Raw genomic sequence first — 26,031 nt, forward strand, 5'->3', positions numbered from 1 at the left:
CCAAAAGAGAGCTCGAAAACTCTAAATGTCATCCCTTGCCACCCATATTTAAAAGACACCAAAAATTAAGGTTCTGAGGGCTTTAGGAGTTAATCATTGATTCCAAGCTTTTCTGCACCCTCCATTTCTGAGTTGAAAGCCTGAGTGATTAAACAAACAAACAAACAAAAGCAATTACCAGATATCTTTTGTTGAATCTGGTGGTAAAACCAAAATCCTCCATGCCTTGTTTTATATTTATATTCCTACCTTTTTGCTTTAATCTCTAGCGTGATCTGTGTTTCTAAACCTGTTGCAATGGAATTCAAAAGGGCTAATTCCAAGATCAAACAAATCACGGCCGCATGGTAAAAGCACACTATGAATAGAGATTGGTTTTTCAATTTCCCTTCAAAAGGCAAACGTAGGTATCATTTCACCAACCAAAAAGTTTTACGTGGTAAAATAATCACTAAGTTCAACTGCTGAAGAGTCGTTAGATTTAGAGTCAAGGCAACTGAAATTAGTGGGAGCTTCATAGTAGTCTTAAATTATGCAAAATAAAGCTTTTTGCTCTGATAAAACTAGTGAGTTAGAAACTTAAATTTTTAGGCTTCATACTTATTTAAATCTTAGCTATTGCGTTTTTATCCTATGAACGCTGATGGTTTGGTTTTTTTTCCTCTTGGTTCTAGCCTACTGCATCCCCTATTATCAAGCAGCTTCTGATGTCTGTAATCACAGCAGTTAATGTGAAAGACTTCCCAGAAAGAAATAATATTCCAAGTATTACACAAAAATGAATGCTTCCATTATACAAAAGTAACATGAAAAGTCTCTATTAAATCTGGCATGCCTGGTGCTCCACTGAGTTTAGTTCCGTTGTACAAATTGTTCAGTGTCAAATTTGGCTCATGTGAACATCCTGTTTCTTTGTTTTGGAAACGGAATTGGTCTAATATAGATGTGTGTTGGAATCGCTACTTTGATGTCTTGACAAAAGCATCTGTACCCACAGCACACATCATTTTCTGGAGCCACCACCATATTAAGAGTTTTAAAAGAAAAAAAAAAAATCAATAAAGCAAATACCATCGTTAAGCAAAACCAGGGTGAAAAATCCCTGCAGCAGGATATATATTGAGTCATAAAATGCATGGATAGCAGACAGTGCACAGGTTTTCTCTTGTCCTCTCTACAGTTTCTTGTCTTAAAGTTATGCTCTTACAAAAGCAGATAAATGTAAGAAATACCGAATCACTGAGGCCAAACAATTACCTCTAGCTCTTATTATGCATAAGCAGCTTTAGGCAAATGTGCCTGTTTTGTAATTGCTACCAGTTCTGAGTAACATGGGTGGAATTTTTATTTGCAAAATCCATTTGTACCATCAAATTCTGTGCATGTTATGACCTTTACATGAATACACGTAATAGCACTGAAATAACTCTTCATAAATATACTTTCTGGCCGCAGAACTGCTTTTCCTTTGTTTGCTTATGCATAGCATTTGTCATGTTTACAGTCACTGAAGAATTTTCTGGCTATCTTAAACACTCTTGGACTTTCAGACAGGGATGTGGTCACTAAAATGTGGATGTCTTAATAATGTGATGTGAAGGGGACTTTGAGAGTGGCGGAGGATCCCTTCCAATAGCTCTTTCTGTATGAAATCTTTCTGTTAGTTACATCTTCATCTTGAAAGTACATTCGGTGCTCAGTGGTCAATAAACCAAATAACGTTGCAATCGGTACTAACGAATCTTAGTGCAAGGATCGGAACCAGGAATAGTATTCAGAATGCCTCAAAACTAGAGATAAGTGGAACGGGAAAAATTTAAATGTTGCTGTTGCTTGGACTCTCCTCCTTTCTTTGTCTCTATCTCCTGTCTATCTTCTTTTCTGTGCAAACTTCTGGCACATCTAATGGTTGTATTTAAATGCTTTAGTCAAATTTGTCTAACTCAAAAGTCAACGTAACATATTTCTCACGTGAAAGAGCAGGCCTCCAGTAATCACCTTGCACTTGGTTTTTCTCTTCTGCCTCCTGTGCCATTTTGGTGAGAGACTTTCAGAACCCGTCAGCCCTTCATCTCCATTTAGTTGCCATCGTGCATGGTCCCAAACATCACCTCCAGAACAGAACTCCTCCAGGTGATTCCTCTGCAGATGCTGCTTCCAGAGCTGCTGAAGCCCCACAGGAAGACTTGTTTAAAAAATCCCAAATAACTTTCTAGCATCAGCAGCTTACCAAAAAACCAAGATGGGCACCAAACAGGAACTTTGACAAGAAACTAAAGGTGTCATCTCCCTTGTGCTGCCCCTTACCTTGGTGTGAGGATAGAGCACCTCACACAAGTATCACATTTGCCAGGATTAGAATCATAGAACCGTAGAATAGTTTGGGTTGGAAGGGACCTTTAAAGGTCATCTAGTCCACCCGCCCCTGCAATGAGCAGGGACATCTCCAACTAGATTGGGTTGCTCAGAGCCCTCTGAGTCCAACCCCACCTTACCTACAGGGGAGTACTTTTCTTCAAGGATAGTTTGGAGGTTTTTTTTTGCTGCTCGTGCACAATCTTTCACTGCTTTACAAAATCCTCTTAGGGAATTGTGTCCAAATTATAGAAAAGTATCCACCTCCCAGAATCCTGGAGAAATATATGGACAATAGTGCATTGATTTTAGTGGTGCAAAGAGATGGGTGGAAGCCAGTCCCACCAGACATCAAAGTGGGGGGCACCATGGAGCTTTGAGACCTCTGTTGCTTGGCTCATCAGCACTGAGGAGCCTGATGGCTTGCTCCTTGTCTCCAGTTCTTCCTCTCACTGCCACAGGAACCTCTGACACTTAGGACATCTTTTCCATTTCTGTAATGAAACTACGGAAGAAAAATTATGAAAGAAAATTATTCGTCTTTTAAAAATATTTATCCCTTGTGATCGACGCCAGTTCTCCATGCTTTACAGATATCCTTCCTCTAATACCATGTCTTTAAGCTTCCCATTCCCCTCCTACTACATTTTATAAAGATCTCAGAGGAGCTCCAGCAGGGAGCTCCAGTGACAGACCATGTTATTTAGACTGGAGAAATCAAACCTATGTCAGTTAAATCTTCCCCTGTGCTCCCGTTTGAGTCCTTGGCCTGAGTTATGTCCACACAGCTGGGCTTTGGCAGGTTTGGTGAGTTAGTCGCTGCTTCTGGAGACTGAGATTTGTCAGCGTAAGCTTATGCTGCTTAAAGAAACCTAGGAATGTGGTCCTCCCCAAACCACTGAAAATTTTAAAATGAGAAATAAAACTTGGAGGATGAGGAGAAAGGGAAGAATCTACTTAGTTTTGTCTCTGTGTGTGTGATGAATATGCTGGGGGTGATTTCCCACTTTATTTTATTAAGCGAAGATAAAGAATAATAGCAATGCATAATGAAAACACAATATTTTTTCTCTTATGCATGGGTTTCAAGATGTAATTCCAGTGCTCTTTCTCGCCCCCCGATGAGCACCTTGCTTCTAATGGCATGGATAATGAGAGATTTACGACTTCTGGCTTTTTGATAGCAGACCAGAACTCATTTGTCCGTTCCGTGGCGGATCCTGTAATCATCTCTGCAGGCAGCCAGCTACAGCTTCAAGGTGTGCAAGCAGGGAAAGATAATTCACTTAACAAATCTCATGATGCTACTTGTAATAGAAGAAAATCCATCGTGACATCTTAAAAAAATATTTTTCTATTTTGTTTACATAATGAATCCTGTTCAGACTGAAATGATTTCAGGCTGTTTTCCTTACTCTGATTTGAAAATCTTCCCAACAAAGCTGCCTTAAAATACTGTTATCTTTGTGCAACTGTGTTCAAGTATTTTCCTTTGTGGCAAGGTACTTGTTTGTATTGGTTTGGCTTTTTTCATGACAAGAAAGACTTCAAGAAAAGAGTTGGCAGCTGCTTTCTCCCCTTTTAAATCTATATTGCTGTTTGACCCCCATTGTAAGTAGGTGCACGCTACTTCTTATAAGTTCAGCAAAGATGCTTTAGCAGGACTGATGTGCTCTCCCTCTGTCAGCCTCTCTTGATGGGTAAGTACAGGGTGGTTTCTAGCTGTGTTTGAGCTATCAGGATGACATCGTGTGCTCCTTAAGTATTTTAGTGAATGCTGCTGTCTTCTTACATGAAGGCAGCTGAATGTCAAACCCTGCAGAGATGAAATTCAGGTGCGTTTTCATGAGATCGTAAGAGAGTAAAATCCACGCGTGGCTATGGGGCTGCCTTCCTGCCCTGCCTGTGCCCCATCTTCACTGGGGTGCTGCCTTTGGACCACCATCAACACGATGCCTCACCTCTTCCTTGAACTTAACACCACTTCTGAAGGCTGAGGATAACGTCCTTGACGGGTGCCAAGGCTTTCTGGAGATGCATCACTCTCGTCACTAACAAGTAAACACAACATTCGCCAGTAGATCCCCTATAAATCAATTTAATATCAGCAGGGACTTTGGTAAAAGGTAGGATTTTCAGCATTTGTCCGTCTCTACTTTTAATGCCAGGCATGTGAACTTTAGCTTCATTGTTCGGTTTTATTTTTAGATGACAATAATCTCTGCAATTTCATGATATTCCTTCTTTAGGACACATGAGAAAGATCAGGAGATGTGGGTTTGGTTCTGGTGTTCGTTCTGACTTGGCTTTCCTCTTAGATGCATCTGTAATGTCCGGATGGTTTTTCTGGATGACTCACTTCAGATCTGAAGAAGTGAATTATGATCTCTCCCAACCCCTACTGAGAGGGAGCATGGTGAATCTTTAATGATGACACTCTTTTCCTCAAGGCTTCCTCAGGTATTTGAATTAAATAAGTCACAAGAAAATTTAAACACATCCAATGTTTTAAATAGAATAAAGTATAAATTAATTCCTCCAAGTTGATTTTTTAAAAAGGGAAAAAAGGAAGACCTGGGCAGCTGCAGGCTGGTCAGTCTCATCTCTGTGCCCGGCAAGATCATGGAGCAGATCCTCCTGGAAACTCTGCTAAGGGACATGGAAATTAAAGAGGTGATTGGTGACAGCCAACATGGCTTCACTAAGGGCAGATAATGTCTGATAAATTTGGTGGCCTTCTACGACAGGGTTACAGCAATGGTGGATAAGTGAAGAGCAACTGACATCATCTACCTGGACTTGTGCAAAGCATTTAACACTGTCCTGCATGACATCCTTGTCTCTAAATTGGAGAGACGTGGATTTGGCAGATGGAACACTCGGTGGTTAAGGAACTGGCTGGATGGCCACATCCAAATTGCTGCGATCAGCAGCTCGATGTCCGAGTGGCGACCAGTGATGAGTGGTGTCCCTCAGGGGTCGGTACTGGGACTGGTGATGTTCAACACCTTTGTTGGTGACATGGACAGCGGGATTGAGGGCACCCTCAGCCAGTTTGCCGACAACACCGAGCTGTGTGGTGTGGTTGACATCCAGAAAAAGGCTTTAAAAAAAGGCTTACGTGATGCCAAAGATATTGTATCAGCTGAGTGACTGCTCTGATGTCTGACCCTGCAGCCAAGCCATCGATGTCCTTTAGCCCTCAGGTCCTGAGGGGGGAATTTGGGCATTTTTGGGTAATCAAGAGTGCTGACCTTGGGACTGTAGGGACCCTGGCTGCCTTGGACCTGTGGGGGAGCCTGATTCCCCTTGAAATCATGACAAAAACTGGAGTTGAGGCCAAGGCCACTGGTCTAAAGTCATTCCAGCTCTGCAGAGTGTCCCTCTGGGGGTCATCAAACAACCTCCCCTAGCATGGCAGTCTGTAAGTGTCTAGCAAAGACCTGAAACACTGGCAAAATAGCATTATCCATGAACTGTTTTCGTGTGCATCTCAAGTTTTGTACAAAACCTCAGCTGGCTACAAACTGGGCTGTCCTGTGCATGCCAAGCATTCGCGGAACACTATTTTTCACCAGCACCCTCACCTTTGCAATCCATCTGTGTTTTAGCAAGCTGATTTACAAGTACATCTTTTCTGAATCATTATCTGAGCTGTCTGCCAGTTGGCCCGAGGCAGACATCCAGGCACTCGAGACTGGGAGAATCGGTTCCAGCTGCACTCCGTAATTAGGAAAACCCTGGTCTGTAGCCGGATGTCCAGATGCCTTGCCAAGGAGCGTATCATTTGGTTCAACAAACAGTATTTGTGGGGAAAAAATTAAAAAGAGTGAAGATGTAATAGGACAAAGTTCATATGCCAGCAACTGTTCCTCTATTCCTCATGGCATCTCCCATTTGTAAGCTGGAGAGGTGGGTCACTGTGGGAAGGGAAGGTCTGGGGAGGTTAAGCAAATCCTCAGGATTTCAAGTCGGATAGAAATAAGTTTCTCATACTCCCCACAGGGATGGAAAGTACTTGAAATGCCATTTCTTTCATGCTTTCGCACCAGGGGAAAAACTGAACTTTGCATTTCGTTGTGCAACAAGAGTTCCAGTGCAATGTGTTTTGTCAGCAATAAGGATTTGTATGAAAACCTCCGTATGGGAGACACCTCAGCTAAAACCTTGCGCTCCCTGAAGTGTCTTCATTTCAAACACAGATTCAAGCTCTTTTTAAAGGTTTGGGGGTTGGTTTTTTTTTGCTTGTTCTGTTAACATGAATTAACACATGTGAAGCTTCCAATAATAGATTTAATATCATGAAAAATACCAGAGCTTTTGCCACCAATGCCATTTAATCTATCTCAGCAACTAGTTGAAACGACTTGCCGAAAGTCTGAGTGTTTTTCAACAATAGGATTCCCATAGTAATATGAGACTGCTGTTGCACAGGATATGGTACAAAATGCAATGCAAAACTCCACTCTGGATGATTTAGCAAAGAAAATAAACATTTCCTCCTCTTCTTCCCACCTCACTTCTTCCTAACTCTCCTGCTCCAGAAACAGCTACTTTTTCGAGTTAAACAAGCAAGAATTAACTAACCTATTCCAAGGGATCTGTGTGAAATTGGAAGGTTCTACCAACAGCTTATTGCTAATTACAGGAGGTTACTTTGATAAGAACAATTTGCATGTTATATGTAACCTGCTGCGTGGACTTTGACAACTTGTTCTTGTTTGACCCTGTAGTACACCGTCTTTCTCTTGTGCTGAAAATGCATTTGAATGAAATTCACGAAAGGCCATCTGGCAAAGCGTGCCTGTCTGGATCTGATTTATCTCCGGCCAGCCTTCTGGATTTCCTCGCGCACTGGTTGACATTCACAAGTTGATGTTCTCCTGTTGTAGCTTTGCAGCCCTATCTGAGACAACTGTGGCTTTCTTACTGTAAAGTGTTTGAGGAAAATATTCATAACTTAAGTGAAGTTGTTGCTTTAATTACGTACGTTTTGTCTATCAAACTTTTGGATTTTTTTTTTTTAGGTCTTGCCCTAATTCAATCCAACAATTTCTTCTTTATCCTTCCCTGCAAGTTATTCCCTGCTTAGCTGTTTTAAAAAGTGAATAAGACAGCATATGTAGCAGCTCTTCATCGTGGAGGTATTCACGTGTAACTCACCAGAGTGCTGATAGACTGAAAACAACCTTTCCATCAGGCTGACCCAGCAGTTACCCTTATCCCACCGCTTGTGGATGCAGGTGGATTTTGTCCTTCACTGGAGGCGCAGCACCTCCTTCTCCCTGTGTCCCCCAACAGAGCGAGGACCAGCCTCCAAGGGCATCTCGCCCGTGTTTTGTGCCAGCAGTGACCACGACCCAGTGCTAGATCAGGTTCATTGCGTTTTCTCTGGTTGCAACTGTGCATTATATCTTTGCCAAGAAATGTGTAGTGGGCCCTCTGCTCGGCTATTTTCTGGATTTTATTTTTTTCCATACTGTGGCTAATGAGTCCAGCTGTTTTCTCTGTTGCTCAGGACCTTCTTTTGCTCAATGACAAAAGCAAACCTCTTTTTTTTTTTTTTTTTTTTTTAACACCAGCTATGAATATACTCAGTGGCATTGGCATCTTGGAGCTGTGCAAATAAAGTATGCTTTGCTAAAGTATACTTTAGCGTACTTTATTAAAGCAGAAGGTTAATCAAACATCTAGTTCGTTTTTTCTGGTTGCTGGTCCGTGGTGGGACTCAAGGAGTTCTCTCAATGGAGGATGGACCTGATACCTTCCCCCTCTTTCCCTTCCACCCCTTACCCAAGGAGATGAAGCCGTGGTGCTATGGTGGATATGCGTTAGTGAACACTTTTTAAGGTGAAGCTGATTTATATTCCTTTGTTAATATTATGTTACATGTAAACTGAAATTCTGCTTAGTAAAAAAATTACCAACTTCTGTGGCAAGATAAGTGAAAGAAAAAAAAAACGTCTTACTGGTGGTGTGATGTGTTGCTATAAAGCAACAGCCAGCAATGTCAAGAGGTTTCAGTCCAAACAGAGAATTTTTGAAAATTAATTTTGGATGCTTATTACAAAATAGAAAGTAACGTAATTCCTGGCAAAACTCTTGACAGCAGACGTAATGCATCATTGCAATAGCCCAGGCTCCGTGTTACATGGAAATTAGCTCTGTGTAAAAAGCTGCAGACAGGCTAGCGCCCACAGAAAGCAAAGGATGACAAAATCGGAGACTGATGTAATGATGTAATAGTTACCACTGAACTAGAAAAGTTATGATGTAATAGAATGTGTGAATATGATTTAAAATTACTGTGGTTCTTTAAATGTGGAGGTGACTTAGTTCAAATGAAATCCAACTCACAGCGTCCGGCCCATTAATGTGCTCATTTGTGCTCCCGGTTCTGCAGGCTACACAAAGGCGACGTTTGTTGGAATCCTCATTTCCCATCTTCCCCGATTCCTCCACTCTTGTGCCTGAAGCCACGGAAATCAAAAGCAGAGATAGTCAAGCTTTGGGCCGGCCCTGAGCACACTGTGGGGCTGCCCACAAACACATCTTGGCAACAGGACCCCAGGGGCGTTTCAAGCACCGCTCCTGGGAAGGGGGAGAAATAGGATCCCTCCGATAACGAGGTCCCAGGGCAATCAGATCACTTACAGTAGCTCTTCCCCTCCTGCTTGCACTCCATTTAAACCCACATTTTTCAAACTCATCTCCTCCAGGACACCGAAAATAATGTTACTTTCTCTGCATTTTTTTCCCCAGGAGTGACACAGAAGCGGTGGGGCACTGATGGTCAGAGGACATGCACCGGCCTTCAGCGGGAGACCGCTGCGGAGAGAAAATCAAGCTTTACCAAGGTAAAATAAATAAATTATGTTTAGATAGCCGCCAGCAGAGTGCATTCAGGTTTAAAAAACAATGGCTGGTTGCTGAGCAGTGTGTTTGGACTTGGTTTTGTTTAGCTAGGCTTAACTCAGGCAGCAGAAAAGCCAACTAAAATGATGGCTGAATGTTGTGATTCCACGTGCTCTTTGTGAGGAGGAAAAAAATTGCATGTTCTGTGAGTGGGAAAAAGGTTGTTAAAAACACCTCAGGAGAGTAAGTCAAGTGGTATCCCAAATATCAGTACACTCTGTCTCAGGTGTTCTCATGATAGAGCCTGAGGTTTTCAGTTCGCCACAATTACTTCGTGTGAGCGCGGATTTCTTTTTCACAAGATGCTGTGAAGCTTGAAAGCTCCCAACGAGCATAGGATCAGCTGGTCAAAACTTAAAGATCCATTTATTTGCCAAAGGTTGGGAGGAAGGAAGAATACATATACTCAGGCAGAAAAAGGGAAAGCAAATTATTTGAAATATTGGTGCATGAGTTTGAAGATAATTGGGAGCATTTTTGACGTGCCTTTGGACTCTTGCAGGATGTCTCCATCTGTGCAGCCCTTAACAAAAGGAATAAATGTCAAATTAACTACTGGAGCATGAGAAATGCATCCAAAATAAAGTGTTTCAAGCAACATTCTTCTTTGGTGCCCTGTAGAAATCTCGTGGAAGTCGAGAGTTTTGGAAAGCGTGCAAAGGTCTTAAACCTGTAGGTAGAAGTAAATGCAGTGTGGAAAATATGAGGCAAATGTTGTTACAAACCATGAAAGAAACAAAGGAGGAAGAAAATTCTCTCCCTGGGGCTGCGAAATTATTGAATTGTCAAAACCACAGGCAGCTGGTTTAAAGAGTTGATAAAATTTATCCGGCACTTCACCTCGTTAATAAATTCTTGATCTAACTCTCTCTATTTGGGTTCCCAAATCAGCCTTCCCAAGAGTTACAAAGGAGCCTGTTGTCTGTGTTGCTTCCATGGATGGGGGACAGGAGCACAGGAATGGTTTTCCCCATCGGCTTCAGCGCAGGGTCCCATCCCTGGCACCCAAGCTCTGAGAAGGGCGACCGTGGCACCCGGGAGGTCACAACTTCGTCACTCACATAGTCTTCCTTGAGGAAGAAGAATATTATGTTTTGCGAAATACTTGTCAGCTACCGTCATTAGTTATCAGATGATAGACACCCAGGTCTGCGACGAATTCATAAACAAGCAGAAGTACAGCTAGCGAATGGCACCTAACCCCCCAATGAACTTGACCGAACTTTCCTTATGGAGCTAATCCTGAGAATTTGCATGCCAATTCCGTGTGTTTTTCCTATTAGGATTGGGAGATCAAGGAACAGAGGGCAGGAGCAATCTAATCAGCCAATTTACAGCAGCACGAGATCAGGCCAGATGCGTTATTGCATGTGACTTTTGTGACCAGCCGTGTGGATAATAATAGCAGGAGATCTTAAACTCAGGTTTATTCTTTGTCGGACAGCTTTAACATAAAAGCACCTCCTTTATCATATCAAGTGAAGTAATGTACGGTCTATCAAGATAGATGTTTACTGTCATGGTTGGAAAAATGAATCTGGGCCCCTGTCAATCAGTCTTGGACATATGCGGTTTTACATCGTTGATAGGTGCCACCAAGTAATGATAAGCAAGGGGAAACTAATGAATTAAAATGGTACCCGGAGCCCTTATAGGAAATTATATCACTGAGGGAGGGATCACAGAGAAGTTTTTCCATGCGTGTAACTGGTGAGGTTGTAGAGCAGTCACAACCCTGGTGCCCACCTGTCCTCTGCAGCATGTGACGGCACACGTGGACCTTCAGGCTAATGATTCACCATATCTTTAAATGCATTTTAAATTCCAGCAGACTGTCATGAAAGAGCAGTTTAGAGTCTGAAACTGGCAACCGCCTTTGACATGTCCATTTTTAAAGAAACATAGCAGCCACAAATCCCAACTGCGACAATGGGTTAAATACTGAAAATAATAGCATAGAACACACATTTTTGATTTTAATATTTTTTTTGCACCAGAGTGATAAGGCTTTTATTGAAGTCTCCCAGACAATTCAGAACTGATTTCAAGAGCGTGTGTTTTCAAATGACAAAGAAGTTTGGATGAATCGAAAATTAACAAGAAATGTCAAACAAAACTGTCCAGTGTGATAGATGGTAGATGAGAAACATTTATATATATTATGGTAGCGTACATTGATGATTTGAATCTTTTCATTTGCAGGAATCTCTGTCATCAGAAAATACAAAATTGATTTCACCGATACTTATTTCGCAGATGATTGATGAGGATAAATCAAAAGAAAATCGGCCCGCTTTGCCTATGCAGTCCACGATCCCCCAGCCCAGTGCTTATCACACCAAGCAATCTTTGGCTAACCGTGGCTCAGTGAACATTAGTAGAGCATTTACGGTTCTTCCCAGCAGATTAGAAATTCAAGCTTCTTTAGATGACGCCACATCTCCATCGGACTCTCCCATCACAGAAGGAAAACAGTGTCAAAACCAGCAGAAAGGGTTTGCCTCCATAACTGTTACAGCCAGGCGTGTTGCTGCAGGCTCTGGTGACCCAGCACGTGGAGCTGGGGCTGTGCAAGAGCCCAACGCCGTGTCAACCACCTCCAGCAAAATCCCTGCTGCCCTCCAACGCTGGCTTCCGCCCGGCCTTCCAAACCAAAATGTCTCTCCATTAAAGATTTCTGAACCTTGCTCACAATTAGGTGAAGAGTCACGAAAGTGGATTTTTGACCCTGGCGACAAGGAGAATGGCGTGGATCTTCAAAGCAGGGATGGGAGAAAGAAAGTACCACCTTCATTCGTCTCATGTGTCCACCTTCAGGTTTCTCAGCAGTGTCCAAATACCATCTATTATTTAGACAAGTCGCTCAATGTGTGCTTTGACCAACCTCGGATTAAATGCCAAAAAATTCACCGATCAGTGTTGTCCTTCAATATAAATTGCAGTTCGTCTAGATTAACAGCAGATGGAGTAGATGGCATAGCTAATGGAGAGCCAATAGAGGAGATACTTAAGACAAAGCTCCTAGGAGAAAACAAGACTCCACTCAGATCAAACTGGAGTGCAGACTTAACAGAAAAGAATGTAATTAATAGAGAGACAACAAATGAAGGCTATTTGGGTAGTACATACCCTTTACAAAGTGTCTTTGTCTCTGAACTTCCAGCATTTGTGGATATACCCAGAGGACCTAATAACGTAGTAACAACAAAGGAAGAGGACGATAAGCAATCTGGCAGCTCTCATGCTACATTTTCTCTCCAGCTTCCTAATTCAAGGGATGAGGCAGGTAAGTAATTTCCAGAAACCTCAGGCTGGTGGAGCAGGGGTTCAGGCTGGAACAGACCCACCACAATGATTTTACGTGAACAGATAATGGTAACCTTTGCTTCTGCAGAGGCACGCTGAGTCAGAGCACGACCCAGACGTTTTCAGTTCCAGGACTACCATGAATATATTTGCCATGCTCGTGATGCATGCTGCTCATCAGGTGATAGAGCAAACTCTGCCTGTGTTTTCTGCATTAAACCTCTATTTTTAACCATTTATAACTGCAATTTAGTTGTTTTTCTCACAGCAACATGCAAGCGCTTAGCCCCCGAGAATTTCTTTGTATGAGGGCTGAATTTCAAGGTGTGAGATTAAGGAGGAGATGGCTGCACTGAGCTTGGTTTTGTGCTCCTTGTGATTAAAAATTATCATTTTCAGCTTTTATGTAGAAGGCTGCAGTAATAAGCCCAGGCCTTTGTAACTAATGGCTCCAGGTGGATGGTTTGCATATCTTCAACGCATTTGTTTCAAACATCTCCAAGCATTTTGCAAACATGAGATTTTCTTTGCAAGGTTGCTCCTGGGGAAGGGAGAGCTACGGTGGGGATTGCTTCATGCCCAGAGTGGTAGAGCTTCTGCTGCGCCGGGCTGTAGCAGCTCTTTTACAGCACACTCGAACAGCCACAGCTGCGTTTATTGACTCTCCAGGAAGGGAGTGTGGATGGGAAGAATGTCAATGAGCGAGTCTGGTTTTTACCAAAAACACTAAGGTTAAACTTACCCCCCGTGTACCCTGCGACCTTGGGCTACATTTAATTGCAATTACCTTGTTCTCATATGGCCTTTTTGATCTAAGGGTCAGTATACGAACATAAGCCACTTCCTAAGATTCATTTGTAACTTCATCCTCCCAGTGTGGAAATGGGAAAAAAGAGACAGCAGAGTTGTTGTGTGCTTTCTCACGGGCCGGACAAGGCACAAAACCCAGGATGCTCCGTCCCTTTGCACCTTGTGTTACTGCTGAAACCAGTGGGATGGCTCCTGCCGTTAATCAAGATGCAAACAGTGAGAAGGCAGCTGCTTTATTCAGAGGCCTCCTGCTTTAACCTTTAAGAAAATTATCAATAGAGCCAGGATTTTCCACAAAGAAACCAGCGGTGTCAGTAATTCCGGAGTCAGGCCCCTAAATGAAAGCCGCAGGGGTCTGCGGGGTGAAGCACCCCTCGGGCTGGCTGCAGAAAAACGCCTGAGGTAAAATATTTCTTGATGTTTATAAACGTTGTCCGTTGTTGAAGGGGAGATGTCACAGTGGGAACAGGAGAGAGAAGATGCCAACCAGGCCTAAAGCAAGGAAGAAATGTAAAGGGGTGATGGTTGGTGAGGACCTTCCACTGACTGACACCAGCAAATTATGTGTTTCGGCTTTGGACTTCATTGCAGACCGTCCTAATTTCAAATAACGATGTCCTCCTGAGGTTTCCATAGAAAGTACTATGCATACTATGCTTTGTTCAACACCATCTAAGGTTTCTCTGTGGTATACCACCGAATCAAGGATTAGAATAATACCGATCCTTCCCTGGGCTTGGTAATACAGTGGTGGTGATGAAAGAATCACTTTTACTAGAAGTAGTTAGAAAGTGAAATAGGACACTGCTCATGGTTCCACAATTTTACTAAAAAGAGGAAATAAGTGAGGTAACCAGCTGAGAAATACTGGGTTTTGAGAAATTATTTCCACCATTTGTGTACACATGAATACAGGTGTAAATAAACATGGGAAGTGTTACCTTTTTAACTGCTTCCACCTTTTGTGTAAGCAATAATGTAGAATGTAAAGATACATATTTCTCTTGATCAGGCCCTTTGTAATATAAGAAGGTGTTTATCAGCTTACTACTTACTTACTTTCCTGTGTGAAATTTGTACAAACAGCCAGAATAATGCTTCAGAACAACAATCTTTCTCACCAGGATCCCTAAAGTAATGAGCTCTTGCATAGCCGTCAGCCATTAAATGTGACAAATCACAAGAAACCTAGTTAAATGCATGAGACATCCGCACTGCTCATTAAAATGAAAGGCAATTGGTATGATTTTAACCTGGGAGAAAATGAAAAAGTGAGTTCCTCTTGGTTCCGAAAATGGGTGAAGTGAGGGAGAGAAGTGATCTCCCAGGTCCTATTCTCCCTTCTGGTGCAAATCTGGCACAGTCCTACAGCCTGTTGTACGTTTTCTTTTTTCCTGGACTAGTTGGAAATACCTAAAGAAAGCTCTAATGGGACACGGTTGCCTTGCTGCTTTTTGCTGTGGCCCTTCTGTGTATACAGCTCAAGATTACAAGACCCGTATTGCAAGATGCTGCTTTATGAGCAAAGCAAAATAACTACCCCATCAGCAAAGTCCTTTATACCATTACAGATTCCCAATTCTTTTAGATTTTTTTTTTCCTCCAATGTTTACTAGCTCAAATCCATTCACCTTAAGCTTTGGTCTGATATATGCTTATGGAATGAAATGCGTGTGAAATTAAACGTTTAAAAAGAAGGAAGGACTAGCAAAGAAGGGGCAGTGAATGATTTTTGACACCATGTTAATATTTTAACGTAGTTATCTTACGGATGAAGGAACTGCGGAGAGCACTTTGTCCGTCACATTTCTGATGACCCAGAAAGTCTGAGTTTATATTAGTTTGCAGCTGTAGGCAATACCTTCCTGCCAGCAGAAATACAAGTGGTAATAACATCACCATGGGGAAAAAAGAGAAAGAAAAATTACTTTCAAGGCTAGAGTTTGCTGTATGAAATCTGTAAATGTAGTTTCCAGGATGTACAGGCTGCCTTATTAGGAGCTGAAGTGGAATGAGCACCCAAAAATTTCCCTGCTTTACAGGTACTGGGGCCAGGTTTGCTGTTTCCTATAAGGCCGGTTGACTCATGGCCTCTTTGGAGCGTCCTTTCTCTAATTTTTCATGTGGCTTCACTAACGTAATGACAACTCTCCTTACAGTATTACTCATACTGTTTCATGTTCAAATCCAAGTATTCAAGACTTGGCTTTACGTGGACCTGGATAACCTAATCTAAGGCCTGGCTTTCAAGCAGGAGGTTGGTCCAGATAATCTCCAGAGGTATATATTTCCACAATGTGCCACATATGAAAAGGATATTTTAGGAATAAGAATGAAATGTAAATCTTGGGCTATGCTCATGGATGGTAATTATACTTAGAATCCAAATCTCTCAAACTCAGTTAGCGTTCAAAGCCATGTTTCATGCTATAGCATCTCACGGATGGAATATGATCTTGTGATTTCACCACTATGGACTGTACCTTCTGCTGGCCCCATTGCTTTGGTTACTTCACTTCCAATATCTGGCAAGAAACTGGACTGTAAGTGCAGGAAAATCCATATTACACATGAAGTCAGACTTGAACTGTGGGAGGACGTAGAGTTGTAGGACGTAATTGTGTTTATTTGTAATGAGTGGCCAGCACATAAATCCCTTGGGCAGCTTAAGGAACATGTACCCGTTAATGTGAAACGACCCACTTCAGGGATGCGATCAAGGGTAAGCTCCATGAGGTCTTTGTCACGGGTGATCGATGTGCATCACCCTGCCTTTGGTCTTGGCTTTTAACAAGCTGTCAGAACTTGCTAACGCTGCTTTTAAGTGAATGCTGCAATTTCCTTTACTGTCTGTAGCTGATGTCTCATAAATACAAGGTAAGTTAAAAATGAAAAGATTTGTCTTGTTTCTGCTGAAGACAGGAGCATTTTTAATCTTAATTTCTCACCTACCTTTCATGAAGAATATATTCCACATGAATATCTAGTTTTCCATCCATCTTTTACAATTTATTGCCTACCGGGCTCTATGCTGAATTAAGAAAAAGGGGCAAAGAGAAGAAAATTGGACAACTTAAAATTCATTTTGACCTCTTGATTAAACAGTATCATCACTTTCCTATGAAAGATTATAAATGCCAACATCTAAATTTATGTTTAAGCTTAGATAATCGTAAATGTCTTGATGCCTGAGCACCTTCACAAACGTCAGCTATGTTATAAATGGAAATAATTTCTGCTAACACCTCAACTTTTATAACATCTACACTTTTGTTTTTCTTTTGTTGTCATGCCCAAAACTGCTGTGCAGAGTTATTAAGGAAGAACAGCTGAGGTGGAGAGAAATGTCAATGCGGTTTGGATGGTAGGCGCTGTGCTGGCTCCCGCAGCCCTACGTTGAGGTAGAGGAGATGTGGAGGGTGCGCAAGGAGGGTGGGGGGAGATGACCAAAGGACGGGATTATGAGGCACGCGTGAGTCAGCAATGGAAGGGCAATATGATGCGATGGTTGCGACTGTGGATGTGGGCAGCCAGCCCGGGAACAGGGGGTACCTGGGGGGGCTGCGCTGCCGGCGTCCCTTCTCCTGCAGAATACAGGAATGAAGTACCCAAGAAGGGGAAGAACGTGTTTAAATCCGTGAACAAGACAGGTCAGAGAGCGGGTATTGTGGTTGCTTATACTTTTTCCCAAAGAGAATGGCAGGTGACTTGAAAGCATGATTTACTTAAATAAAGCAACCCAAGACAGTGAACGGGGAAATCTGAGACGGGATCTGGGCTTTTTAGGGTGTTGAATGGCCCCAAGTGATTGTAAGCTTCTGCTTCCTTCTTAAATAAGAGTTTTATTAACAAATGCTGAAGACAGCAGCATGTTTAGTAAGGGGTAAATAACTAGATTTTGTTTCAAGAGCTATTTTAATTCTTTTATGTAGTGTGCGTCTCTCTCTCTATATATATATATCTCTATATATATCACACTTGTATTAGAGTAAAATCAGTCTGTGTTGTGGGATTTCGATATGCTGCTACCTGCAAAGCAAAAAAAATGTTTTCATTTTAAATACACATTGAAAAGCCCCGGCTATTTGAGACATTTGTATATCAAGAAAATATTTGTAGGTCACCTTGAAACTCATATGTACTCAGGGTAATCATGATGGGCCAATGTGGGCAATCTTAAGGCTGAAGCCTATTAACAGCATTTACTTTCAACTATTAAATAGTATTTGAAATGATGCAATGAATGAATGTGGCCTATCTGGTGTTCTCACCTCATTTTTTGTTTATGGGAAAGTCACCACGCAATAACCCAGAGGACGAGATTGGAGCGTGTGTGTGGGGGGAAATATATACATATATATATACACACACACACGAACAAGATATAATTAGACGAAAGCTGTTCCTTACAATATGGAATTTATTGTATAGAAACTTGAGTAGCTACAGCTGATGCTAATTAACTCTCCAGCCTGAGAACGTGTACAGCGGTAGTGATGGCGAAGACAGGAGAAATATGAAATATGACACAGAAGATTTTACTTTAGCTTGCACCTGCTAAGCATGAGGAGCCAAATCTTCAGCTGATGTCAACCAATAGAAATATCTGCCTTCAGAGGAGTGACACTGGTTTACATCAGCCGAGAATCTGGCCGGGGACGTTACTGACTTGGCATTATGGACATAGCAGCTGGTGCCGACTTGTTAAGAACAAAGGACCACATGCCAAAAAGCCCATTAAAAGGAGCTCCTTTGATGTTTCACTTCATCTGGTATAAATTTAAAATCGAGGAGGCTGTCAATTTTCCTTAGTCTAGACATTTTGTGTCATTGGGCCTGTGTCACACTGCGATGTGACCTTCATCTACTGCATGAAACGCTGAGAAATTGAGGACTCAGTCCTTACAGATATTGAAAATTTGGTGAGGAATCAATAGTCCTCAGTTATGAGTGACTCTAGAAGATGCTGCCAGCCTTTGAGACAGACCCCAACCTGTGCGATGAGCAATAGGAGTTGCCCCTCCTTATCTTGGAGGGTTTTTTATTCATTTTAAAAAGGAAGGGGATGCCTCCTCTTCTCTGTAGGACCCTTTTATGTTTATGGAGTACCAAGGTCTTTGAGTTTTTCTCCTTGTTTCAAATGCCTGCTGCCAGCTTCCCCATCCTCTGGTGTGACAAAGGAAGGGGTGATGCCCTCGGGTGTAAGAGGAGAAGCAAGGGATCAGTGTGGAGAGATATTCTTCCCTACTCCACTTATTTAGAAGAACAACGGGACTCAGAAGAGCGATGTGGACTTTTGCCCTGTCACATGGATGCATAGCTACCCTTGCAGGTCATAGCATCAGACGTAAGCAAGAGGGAGAGATGATGCTCAAGGCTGTGTAAGCCAAAGCTGCCCCCAGGCTGGTTTTTCAGTGACGGCACTGGTGACTCCGTGGCCCTGTGATGTCACGGTGACCTTGGCTGTGAATAGAGCACTCACAGTTTCCCATAGAGCTAATTGTTCTTTAGTAATTTCTCTGCGGTTTTAGGCAACAAGCAGCCACGGATGGGTGGGGATTGGTTTTTGTTTGGTTTTGTGGGGGCTTTTGGTGTGGTTTTTTCACTTATTTAAGGGCATGACCATAAAGTAATTTGACTGGAGCTGAAGGAGCTCCCCACCTTCAGGAAGCATGCATTTCACAGATCAAAGGCTTAGTTTTATACTATGGGGCATAGCAATGAACTCATTGGGTAGAAAGGCCATTGTTTCCCTTGAAGACAGAAGGATGTCTGCCCTGTTAACGATGTTAAGCACAGCATTTCTATGAGCGAAACTGATAAATTAGAATTATTTTTCCCAAAGATGATCATAGTGCCTGATGAAGATCCAAATTAAAGTTCAGCTTTCCAGCACGTGAAAGTTAAGGGTTTGGTTTGTTCCACTGTTTTCCATCTTGCACAGGGTGGACATTTCTATCTTGAGCTGTCAGAGTTAGTGAAAATGTGAGACAATTTGAAGTGAAAGACTCTGGAGGGGGCAAGTCACTCGTTAGCACTCAGGGCAAGCACTGGAGGGCTGAATAGTGGAATCATTAAAATAATGATTAAGAGAAAGAGATGGGCTATGTGGCTTCAGTGACTGCATTATGCCACTGGAGTAAAGGGCCTCATTTTCCCCTTATTCACACTTGGTTTAAACTGGGAGCAACTCTTCTGCAGTCTGTGAAATGAGTACTTGGCTCAGTCTGGCTGCGGTAAATGATCAGAAAGAGCTGAACAACTAGGTGTCTTTGACATGATGAGAATACCAAGTGGTTGATACATTTCTTACCCTGCAAATCACCATTTAAATGTTCTGAATCATCCAGAATATTATTTTTTTTTTTAAAGTCGCACTGCATCAGATTACTCCCTCAGTCACTACAATAGCGCCTGATAGGTTCTAGCATGACATCCTTGAAATGCAAACATGGATATCTAATGCTGAGATTTTTGTTACGTGGATGTTACAGTCTCATAAGTACAGTAGCAAATTTCAAAGTATTTTCAATAACCATTTCCATGGTTCTTAACAATATGAAGAGAGACCCTCTCAGACTCAGGACCAGTTGCCCGGGAATGTTGGGTTTGTTAAAGACACAGCTTTGGTATAGCATGGCCCAAAAGGCAGGACAAGCAAAACAATGATGATTCGAGGCATGAGTCTAAAATCTAAGACTGATTATCTTCAATGAGAAAATAATTACCGGGTGCTTGACCAACCTCCAAATTACAAAAGGTTTAATGAAAAGGGAATATTTTTCCTTTTATCCTGTCCCAGCACATAGGAAGCAAAGGGGAAAAATGTTAGCAAAATACACAAACGGTATTGTCGACCAGCTGGGTATTGGGAACTCACTGGTGCAAGCAGTCGAATCCAGTCACGTGGGTGGATTATTTCCTGACCACTAAAATATTCTGCAGCAATAATACACTCCCATGAATCAGAGTGTAAGATGATCTCCTGCAGGTGCCAGGCAGGAACGTTTCCTTTTTTTGCGGGTGCAGTCATTGCAAATTACACTCTTGTTCCACCAAACTCCTCCGTGTGCGGTCAGAGTCGGCGCGTCACATCCTGTCCTGAGTGGCACGTGGCTACCCATTGGCTCCCTGAAAGAAGTGGCGTTCCCTTATTTAACACCAAGAGGGAAGATTGATTAGTTATTTGTAAAGTGTTTTGAGAAAATAAATTGGCAGTCACCACAGAGAGACTTATTGTGAGGTGCCGTTGATTAGCTGCATTATGGGATTGTTTGCTCTGAAGCCAAGTGTTGGACTACACTCTAATTTTGCCAAAAGCCTCTGTAAACAAGCTGTTTCTTGACATCAAGAGGCTCTTCCTACTTTGGACTGATTATAGGTTTGAAGCCTAATAGCTCTTAGGTACACTTGATAAGCTTTCTCTTTTAAATGATTATGACTTTCTACAGTCAAATAGTAGCTTTTGCAAAAAGAAAGCATCTTCCTTCTGAGAAATGTGTCTGCCGTTGCCAACGTCATTTAAAAAAAAAAAAAAAGAAAAAACAAAGAAACCCAAAAGAACTAGCTAGAAAAAACCCCAACCTTTTTATGTTAGAGATAATTTTGTAATCTAGACTTTTAGCTTGAGGTGTTATTGGTATAGAAGAGATAATTAAGCCTTATCCTCACCAGGCAGGGCTGTTTGAGGAAGCACTGGTATTGGTACAATGACATATTCATCGGGAGTAACAATCTGGCTGATTCTTTTGGTTACAGCTTACAAAGTTGCCTCGACTTTGGGTCTAGACAATTGTGGGAATGGAGCTGAGGATGTGGCCCAGCCCTGTTCCTCAGGATCCAGCCCCAGGTTTTTACTGAAAGGTAAATCCAAGACCTCGTTAAGCATTACATTTTGGTTAGGGAGCGTGGGCAGAGCTACTGTCAGGTAGCTGTCGGGTTTTTTTGCAATTCAGATAGTTTCCGTGGACGCTAATGCTGAACAGCAACTGACACTTGGCCTTTTGCAAACGAGTCATTTGACAAACATCAAGAGCCAGTTAGGGACACGGTTCTCACTGCTGGCCAGCAGAAATTGTACTAAAAACATTTGAATTTTGTAGCGCTCCTTGCCGACTGACTAAGAGTGATGTCTTTTCCTCGGCAGTGATCTGAACAATAAATTATCCATCCTATCTCCCATCCCTTGACGAACACTGGAATAACTAATAATATTGTCATTGCTCTCAATGTTTCCATTTTTCTGTGTTACCAGGCTGTTGAGACGATGCGATCTGTTTACTTACATCTAAGATCGTATGGCTTAGCTGTGGCAATACCTGATTCATGGTAGGAATTGAGTCATCAGTCCTTGTCATCATGGGATGCTGGAGTCTTGCTTTGGATCACGGATCGTTGCTTGTCTGCTTGAGGCACGTGTGGGCTCTGTACAACCTACGCCTACGTGTGCCTGGGTCTAAATCTTGAAGAAGGTAGAAGTTTCTTACATTTAAGGAACGTTAATTGCTGCTCCTCTCTGCTTGGGGTACCAGCAGTGTCAGCTCCCATCAAAGAGGTCTGGGAGAGCTCAGCAGCCCAGGGCACGGGACTTTTATTAAATTAAAAAAAAAAAAAAAACAACAAAAAACCCAGCAGGTGGTCTGTAATGTAAAGCCTACCTACAGTGGCGATGTCTGATCTCGTTAATGACACGCAGTGAATCAACGTTGTGTGTCTCCTTCCCCGGGCGCCTCTTGTCAGGCTTGCTTGGTGGTCGCGGAGGATTTGTAGCGCTGCGTCTGTTAAAAGGAGCTTTGGCCAATTTCAAAGAAGCACTTTGTCATGAACGGTCAAAAACCCCACACTGAAAAGCAAGGAAGAGTGCCACATGAAAGTATGAAAAGCTGCATTATCCTGTTGTAAAGTGAAAAGGGGAAAAAAAAAAAAAAAAAAAAGGAGTAACAATGGAAAAGTGGATGTTTGCCTGAATTGTCCGCGTTTGAAGGAAAGGCAAGTTTAACCTGCTGTAATGCAGGGTCACTTCCTGTTAGCAAAACCCCCTGAAGGGAGAGGGAGGAAAATGTAAAAAGATACTTTACAGTAAAACAATATACTCATTTTACTCGGAGATCAAGGATTCTTGAAAAAAAAAAACAACAAAAAAAAGAGCTTTTGAAAACCTACCCCTGGTTTTACGGAATATTTTTAACTCCTACAATATCATATGGTTTTCACTAAGTCGTTATTTAAAAATTGAACTGCTGTCTTTTTCTTACTTGCATAGGGCGAAAAGGACTTTTCTCCGAATGTAATTATGATTTTGCTCCTTAACTTTTTCTCCTACAAGCGGCTGAACTTTTACAACCAGAATCTATATTCACTGAATTTTATTAGCGGAGTCATTCTGCTTTCTGTTTCTTCGAGTTTTGTTCTCCTGTATCTCCCGAAGCATTACACTTGCATGTCTTTGTTCATTAGTTTTAAAGTCTTTCTTCAGCTGGGATAATAGAAAAAACATATATTGCTAGTCATCCAGTTGCAATTCTACCTATTCTCAGAAGGGTATATATATTTCAAGTTTGCTGTGTGGGGATTTAGATATACAATTCCAGATAGTCTTAATGAGAGTAACAGTCCTAATTCCCCACACGGTATATTAAAAATGGATCCAGAATGTACAGAGTGAAACTCTGTGATCTTACCTTTAAGTACCTTTGCCTCTTTCTTTTTTTTTTTTTTTTCCCCCCTCTAAATTTCATTTGCATCTGCGTTCGTTAGTTAAGGTAATTGACAGCTGCTTTGAGGATGAGGGAGTTGATCTTTGGAGCCCATGTCTGGTTTGCTTTGCTGTGTTTTCCTGGGAATTGACTGCGCCTGGGTGTACCTTTTGAATTGAAAGGTTAATTCAAGAGGGAGTTAGAGGAAAGAATTCAGCAAATCGGTTACGTTATTATTCTGATTGCCTTCGATGTTAGACAAGAACAAGGCCCACCTTTTCTTATTGCCTTAATTAACTACCAAAAAAGAATATCCCCACCATACTGTGAATCTAATAAGGATTAAGATTTAGTTATAATATTAGTTCAAGATCCTAAGGCAGGCACTTTTCATGCAGACAGGATGCAGTGTTTTTATACCTGAATTTCATAAGGAATCGTGCTTTTCTAATTGTCATAAAATGCGAAGAAGGAGCCATCACCTTTTTCTAATTTTAGACCTTTCTTTTCTTTCTCTCCTAAGCCACGTCTTTGTAGGGAATTCCCCTTTGTGTTATGGGCAGAATGCCGCTGGGGGCATTTCTCTGAGCAGCGAAGGGCTGCAGTGTGAAAGGGAAGGCTGTCTCCGTTTGCACTATATGTAAGAAAATTCCTGGGGCTTAATTCTCGGTTCTTGAAGGTTACTGTACTTACACGTGGAAGCCAATATCCACGAATAGCCAGTTTGGTAGTTAGGAGTAAATGGAGTGTGAATACTCCAGGCAGCTCTTCTTTCTTTTCTTCAGATCTATATTCTAAGATGTTGGAGAGGAGAGATGTGACTTACAGACAACTCCTTCCCTCACTCTGGTCTCCGCTGTTTTATTCGGCTACCTAGCACAGCCCGTTTTCACCACCCTGATGATCCGTGCTGTAGTTTTGGGTACCAATGCCCAGCCGCAGCAAATCGCCTCTCCCGGGCACACGGCAGCGGTTTAAGCGCCCTGGCGATCTCAGTGAAGAAGCTGTTTGGCTTCACAACACGCACATTTATTGCACAGACCTTTTCTTGATATGAAGGCAAATTATCTCCTACTGTGATGCTGCCTTGGATGAGCAGGAACTCTTTTCTCCTTTCCACTGTCTTTTCTTCTCCTCTCTGCTTTCTGCGGGCCAGTAAACTATTTTAATTTAAAAGATGATTTAAAGAGATAATCTGTTTTCCATTCAAGTTCTTTCTGTGGCTTAGCTGCCCTCTTTTTTTTTCCCCCCTCTATCCTTCTAGTATCTTGGCTGCCTTTGTGAAGAGACTTCCTTCTCTGCCGCTCTGCAGTTACTTAATGCTACCTGCTGCTTTCTTCATCTTCTCCTACCGTGCTGCCTATTTCTACCTCCTCCCACAAACATTCTTTGATGCCCATGACCCCATTAATCTGTCCCAGTGTTTTTTTTTTCCCTTCATATGTCATAAAACATTTGTAGAAACACAGTGTGTAACTGCAGGTATGGGATCGGTCGGGGAATGAAGGAACGGATCGCTGTGTACGCATGAGCTCCAACTGGGATGGAACTGAGTCTATCCAGTTTGTTGAGAGCATTTGCATCCAAACTATTTTCCTCTGAGACGAGAGCTAAGTTTTGACAAAAGATAAGGCAAATATTTGCAATGTGTGAAAAGCAAGGAGAGAAATAAGTTATACCAGAGAGAAGAGGGAGAGCTTGGATGCCAGCCTAGAATTTGGGAGCTCTGTGTGCACTTCCTTGCTTTGACCAGATTTTCTGTATGGCTGTGAAATTGCTTAGGAAGGGGTTTATCTCAGGGAAGTTAATTAGAAAAAAGTTATTTTTTCTGTCTATGCTGATCTTCAGGGATTCCTCATGAGAGCATCTCCTGAGAAGCTGAGTCCTTCTGCCTGTACGGGCAGTTATAGAAAGGAACTTAAGACGTTAAAAGCTTTCTCATCTGCACCCGATGCTGTACCTTAATGCCTCTGATTTCCTCAGAAATACAGGTTGATCAACAAAGAAACATGAGCCATTCAGAACACCACAAAGTGAAGGAGACCACCATTTTGTGGCAACGAGTATTTCTCTCATCTATTGTGAGGGGATTAAGGATTGGGAAAATGAACTGAAAACTTCCTGCACCACACTGCAGGACCTAATTGTACTTAATGACTGTGAGATAGGGAAGTGTCTGACATGATGTGGCATGTCACTCTTCCTCGGGGATTGGGTCAAAGGAGAAAATCACTTCTAATTTCCCCTCGGTCCTCAACCAAGACATTGGAAACAAGTGTTTAGAGAGGGTTTGGAGTGCTGAGAATGAGTCAGCAGAGAAAAGAATTATGTGGCTGCTTTTTAAAAAGTGCTTGTACTGAAACACCAGTTGTTTATTAGATATCATGTGTCCACAACATAGAACAGGACAAGCCCTGCCTGGTTTGTTTGGGCTTATGGTTAGTCTGAAACCAGTTGGGTTTGTTTCCCTTATGCCTCCCAAATCTCTTGTTTGCCTTCTTTCAGAGTTTTTGAATAGCAATTGGGCATTTCCATCTACATTTAGGCCTTGAATCAGCCTGTGACTAGGACTGCCAATAGACAATTTGTGCGCGTGATTACAAAAGAAAGAGCAGAGTCATGCTGCGTGCGTGGCCGTGTGGGTCCTGCACACCAGGGACCACTGCCGAGGGGTTTATAGGGACGTAAAAGAGTTCCCATCTGCTCCTTCTTTCTCGGCCCCCTTGCTGATCCTGATGCCCTTTTCGTGTGGTCCCTAATTCTTTGGATTTCATTTCCTGATTTTTTTCTTCTGTTCTCTTGTCTCCCGTCAAAACTCTGCCTTAAATGCACCTTGGGAAGTGGCCACTCCTGTGCGCTGATGTGCCCACGCTCTCAGTGCTTTAGGGTTTTGCTGGCAGCCGTGGTGCGCAGCGGGAATCCTCTTTCAAGGCCTGTATAACACAGCGCT

At 42.3% G+C, this 26,031-nt stretch overlaps 1 protein-coding gene across 3 annotated transcripts in view; it reads left to right on the top strand.

Annotated features, from left to right (window-relative positions):
- Positions 1-26,031, top strand: part of C6H10orf90 (chromosome 6 C10orf90 homolog) — a 108,253-nt gene that overhangs the window by 63,304 nt on the left and 18,918 nt on the right. For 2 of the 3 annotated variants that reach the window (XM_063339608.1, XM_063339606.1), the window contains exons 2-3: positions 9,118-9,212; positions 11,473-12,556. In XM_063339608.1, the coding sequence (XP_063195678.1) occupies positions 11,527-12,556 (1,030 nt within the window). In that variant the 5' untranslated portion in view covers positions 9,118-9,212; positions 11,473-11,526. Of the gene's footprint in view, positions 1-4,673; positions 4,816-9,117; positions 9,213-11,472; positions 12,557-26,031 lie in introns of all 3 variants that reach the window. The other variant, XM_063339607.1, reaches the window with a different exon arrangement.

This window comes from Chroicocephalus ridibundus, chromosome 6 (genome assembly GCF_963924245.1).
Source record: "Chroicocephalus ridibundus chromosome 6, bChrRid1.1, whole genome shotgun sequence".
In the NCBI taxonomy this organism is placed as follows: domain Eukaryota; kingdom Metazoa; phylum Chordata; class Aves; order Charadriiformes; family Laridae; genus Chroicocephalus; species Chroicocephalus ridibundus.